The following is a 3,938-nucleotide window of genomic DNA, read 5'->3' as shown; positions in this document are numbered from 1 at the left end:
AGTCAAGAATAAAGACATAAACAGATGAATTGCACTAAACTAGTCTAATTAAGAATTAGATAACTCGACTTTCACTGTTTTACCGTTGCCTCCCATCTCATACATGTGAATATAAACAATAATCTTTACTTAATGCTACATATTGAGCTCATTGTAAAATAAACTACACGAACTTTCACAATATTCATTAGGAAAAAAACGAAGTATGAGTTTGAAAAACAGTGAAAAAAGAAATTAAAGGAAGTTTCTTTTGTATAATTTCAGGTATTAATGCACTGTGCGAGTCACTTGGACATCCTCAGGTATTAATGCACTGTGTGAGCCACTTAGACATCCTCACTCAGAAGACTGTTAAGTTAAAATAACTTCTACTTGAAATGGAGTGGAATTCTAGAGGCCACAGTTACTGCACCAAAAGTATTGAAGCAGTTTAGCCATTTGGTGGCATGAACCCTCATGAGTAACCTGGGTCCACAGGTGAAGACCATGGTGTACACTTAAAAGGAAACAAGTGGCCCATGCTGACCAGGAGGCACAGCAGCAGCATCTTGTGGACGTCAAATTTTTATTCCAGTAGATGGTGAAGAACCCCAAGGGAAGCCCACTGTTAGAGATCTAGGACAGTAGTGACATGTGGGAACACTGCTGAGAACCAATTTCAAAAGGAAAGGTCAGGAGTTATGTGCAGAGGGAGAAAAGTATTCTTGGCTACAGATAGCCCTTGAGAATCAAAAAATAGCCACGATGCTTTAGTTGTTTTACTTTGTTTGTTAAAGGGATTCTAAATAAGTAAGGACACTGTGCTTGAGCCACAGAACATTATCATTTTTGAATTGCTTGCCTTGTTTCAGCACTTGCTTTATTCAAGTATGTCAAGTATGAATATAGCCAAAACCTAAGAGCTCATGTTCCCAGGGAATCCAGAGGTCTAGGTGACCCCAGAGACCTTGTAGATGAGGAAACAGAGGCAGACCTAAGCAGTTATATAAATTGAACATATTTAAAAGTAGTAGATTATGAATTCAAGGCACTATTGTTAATACTGTAGTATTTGTTATAAAAGTATACATATGTTACACTGAATATAAAACATACATGATACCATACCTTATCTGGAAATCACAGTAGTGAAAACATAAATGCCCATAAATAAGGACTCAGTAAATAAGTAAAGGTATTTCCTACAGAAAATAAATGTTCATACAGGTGATTCTCTCATTTGAGAACCGATCGATTCTACTCGTCAAAGTCTAGATTTCAATTTAGTTCTACTTAGGTATAAAATAAAAACCTTCTAAACATTTATAGGCTCTTAGTGTTGGAAAGAATCTCAAAAATCACCAAACACCCTTTCGTATTTGGATTTGAGTTTGGAAAGCAGCAGCAATGCTCCATGGCTCTTCTCTACCATTTTATTCCCTGGGTCAATAAGGGATGCGGCAGCTCGCATAAAAAGAAGAAACATGTAAGAAAAGGAATCCCCAGTGGTTCCTCTACCAAGGATCCATTCTATAAAATGGTTCCCAAGAGACTTTCCTACTCTTGGATTTCACTGGAAAGAGGAAGGAACAAGATTAGGGCCAATAATAGTCCCCACTTGCTTCTCAACTCACCAGACTCTGGATATCCACTGTCGAGACCGTGCTTTAGCTACTTCATATTCAACCACCACTAGCATAACCTTCCCCCTCCCTCACTCACCATGCCACTACTGTCATTTGCATGGACAGATGAATGGATGAATGCGTAAGTGAATAAGTACATAAAATCTTCCTTTTTCGTTCCACTATAATTCATAGGATTTATTCAAATATCAGAGTAAAGTTTTATCTCCTCCTCTGGGGAAATGTCATTATTTTTCTTGTTAAAACTTACTAAATATTTGTAGCTGGTGAGTTTCTAATCATAATCTAAACCAAAAGATATCATAATTTGGGTAGCATAACTCCATGTCTGGGACTCAAAGAAAAATGTCATGAGAACGTAGCGAAAACTTAGCAACTTCTAAATTTTCTAAATGTTACCGTCTATGTTAGTTAGACCTGTGCGTGTCTATCAGAATGAAAAGAGATCGAGATTAGAATTAGGGCTGAAGTGGATGCTTTAAATGTCTTGATAGAGTAACAGAAAAAGAGAGGTGAGGAGCAGGTTTTAGATTTAAAAGCATGGTTTAAGGAAGATCTATGATATCCATGCAAATACAATGTAGTTCTGTTGTTAAAGTGAGGCATGACTTATTTTACAGCCAAAGAAAAGGTAGAGTACTAAATGCACCACTTGTCGATGTTGATGAAAATGCACCCAGGGCCTGTGGGTATACAGACTGAAATAGAAGTCATTTCAACAATAATAACCTGCCCGGGTCTCCTCATTTAAAAGGAAAGGTGTGTTTTAATTAGAAAGTTCTTGCCAGTACCTCCTCATACTTTCTAGACAGCTCTTCGGAAATTAGGGGGTTGCAGATATAGGTAGGAAAGAAAACTCATTACTTGCCCTCAAAGAGTTGAGAAATAAAGTGTGGGTTTGTACTACTCACGGCTCTGCTTGTAGGCTCCTGTCCTCGGCCACATAGTTAGAAGGAATATAGCCCTGTAGCTGCTGACGGGTGCCATCTCCCCTTTTCTCCAAGTGTCTGGCAAACCACCAGCCCTCGTGGGAAGTGTCCAGGACTTGGAGCTTGTCGCCTGCACGGAAGCTCAGATCCTCTGTAGTCCGAGCCTGGTAATCAAACAGGGCCACAAAGTAGTGGCCATGGCTTCTCTTGGGCTCTTGACACTGAGGCTGGGGAGCCTCAGGGGAACAGTGGGCCCCTGGGTTCTCAATCACATCCAGTTTGTCTGCCTCCTGGAATAAACAAGGGAAACAGGGCTCCAAGTACGCCCAGAGCCTCAGACAGATGTTGCTCATGCTGCCCTGATGGAGAGGAGGGGAGAAGCCCCTCTCCCCTTTGTCTCTGCAGATCCACTTTCTCTTCCTGCAGCAGGCAACTGTGAAATCAGCACCAATTCACTAGGCTTCGGAGAGTGTGCAAAGCCCTGCTTCACAACAATCCAGCAGACCTGGCTGCTTGCAGAGACTCACCAGCTTGCTTTGTGGTTGTAGCTACTATCCCAGAACAAAACCGAGTTGGAGCTGGGCAGCTGCCCAGTGGCAAGATGCCTTTTCTTCTTGTCTGCTTAGGAATCCCGCAACAAAAATAAAATTAAGAAGGCTTTATTTAGACAAGAGTCTGAGAACAGAAAAGAGTCACCTTGCATTTGTCCCAAGAAAAAGTTAACAAGAGAAAAATGTTAGCTGCGGATAAGATCTCCACATCTTGCCTTTGCCAGGAGATCGTTCCCTGCTTCAGGTCTGTCTCTGTAGTTTGACCAGTTCTGACCCCCAGTGCTCTTTCCTTTTTGCTAATGAATAACCAACCAGCCAAGGCTATTGCCTTTAACATCCTAAGCTATGAACGGCCTGTAATAATTTCTCCTTACTTCCTGGTTTCTTTTCGTCTGTGATCTGAGATTCCCGCCCTCTTTAGCTCTCCCTTCTCCCACACCCAAAAGAGACCAGCGCCCTCATCAGGAAGCCAAACTCTTAAAGTTGCTGCCAAAATTCCTACTCCTGGACAAACAGGCTAGCCCAGGGAGCTTTTTGTCTTTCTGGGTTCCCAACAAGAAAATTAAAGGCAGAGATCCCCACTCAATAAACAGACAGACAAACAAACAAACAAATAAATAAGTAAAATAAATAAAATAATAAAATGAAATAAAATAATAAAATAAAATAAAAGAGTAGGATTGTCTTGCCACCACTAGGGACATAGACAAATTGAAGTGTTTGGGTATTTGTTATTGGACAGAGGACAACTGGGAAAGAATCATTGACTCTCTACCTTTTTACATCACCACAAATAGATTTTAATAGCTTCGAAGTCTATTTACAGTCTGGGG

At 40.7% G+C, this 3,938-nt stretch overlaps 1 protein-coding gene across 1 annotated transcript in view; it reads right to left on the bottom strand.

The window, feature by feature from the left end:
* Nucleotides 1-3,490, bottom strand: part of FRK (fyn related Src family tyrosine kinase) — a 95,008-nt gene extending 91,518 nt beyond the window's left edge. The window contains exon 1 of the mRNA XM_011364782.2: nucleotides 2,537-3,490. Within this exon, the coding sequence (XP_011363084.1) occupies nucleotides 2,537-2,907 (371 nt within the window). The 5' untranslated portion in view covers nucleotides 2,908-3,490. The remainder of the gene's footprint in view (nucleotides 1-2,536) is intronic.
* Nucleotides 3,491-3,938: the final 448 nt, after the last annotated feature.

This window comes from Pteropus vampyrus, unplaced genomic scaffold (assembly GCF_000151845.1).
Source record: "Pteropus vampyrus isolate Shadow unplaced genomic scaffold, Pvam_2.0 Scaffold101, whole genome shotgun sequence".
Taxonomy (NCBI): Eukaryota; Metazoa; Chordata; class Mammalia; order Chiroptera; family Pteropodidae; genus Pteropus; species Pteropus vampyrus.
This window is presented reverse-complemented; position numbering and strand designations above follow the sequence as displayed.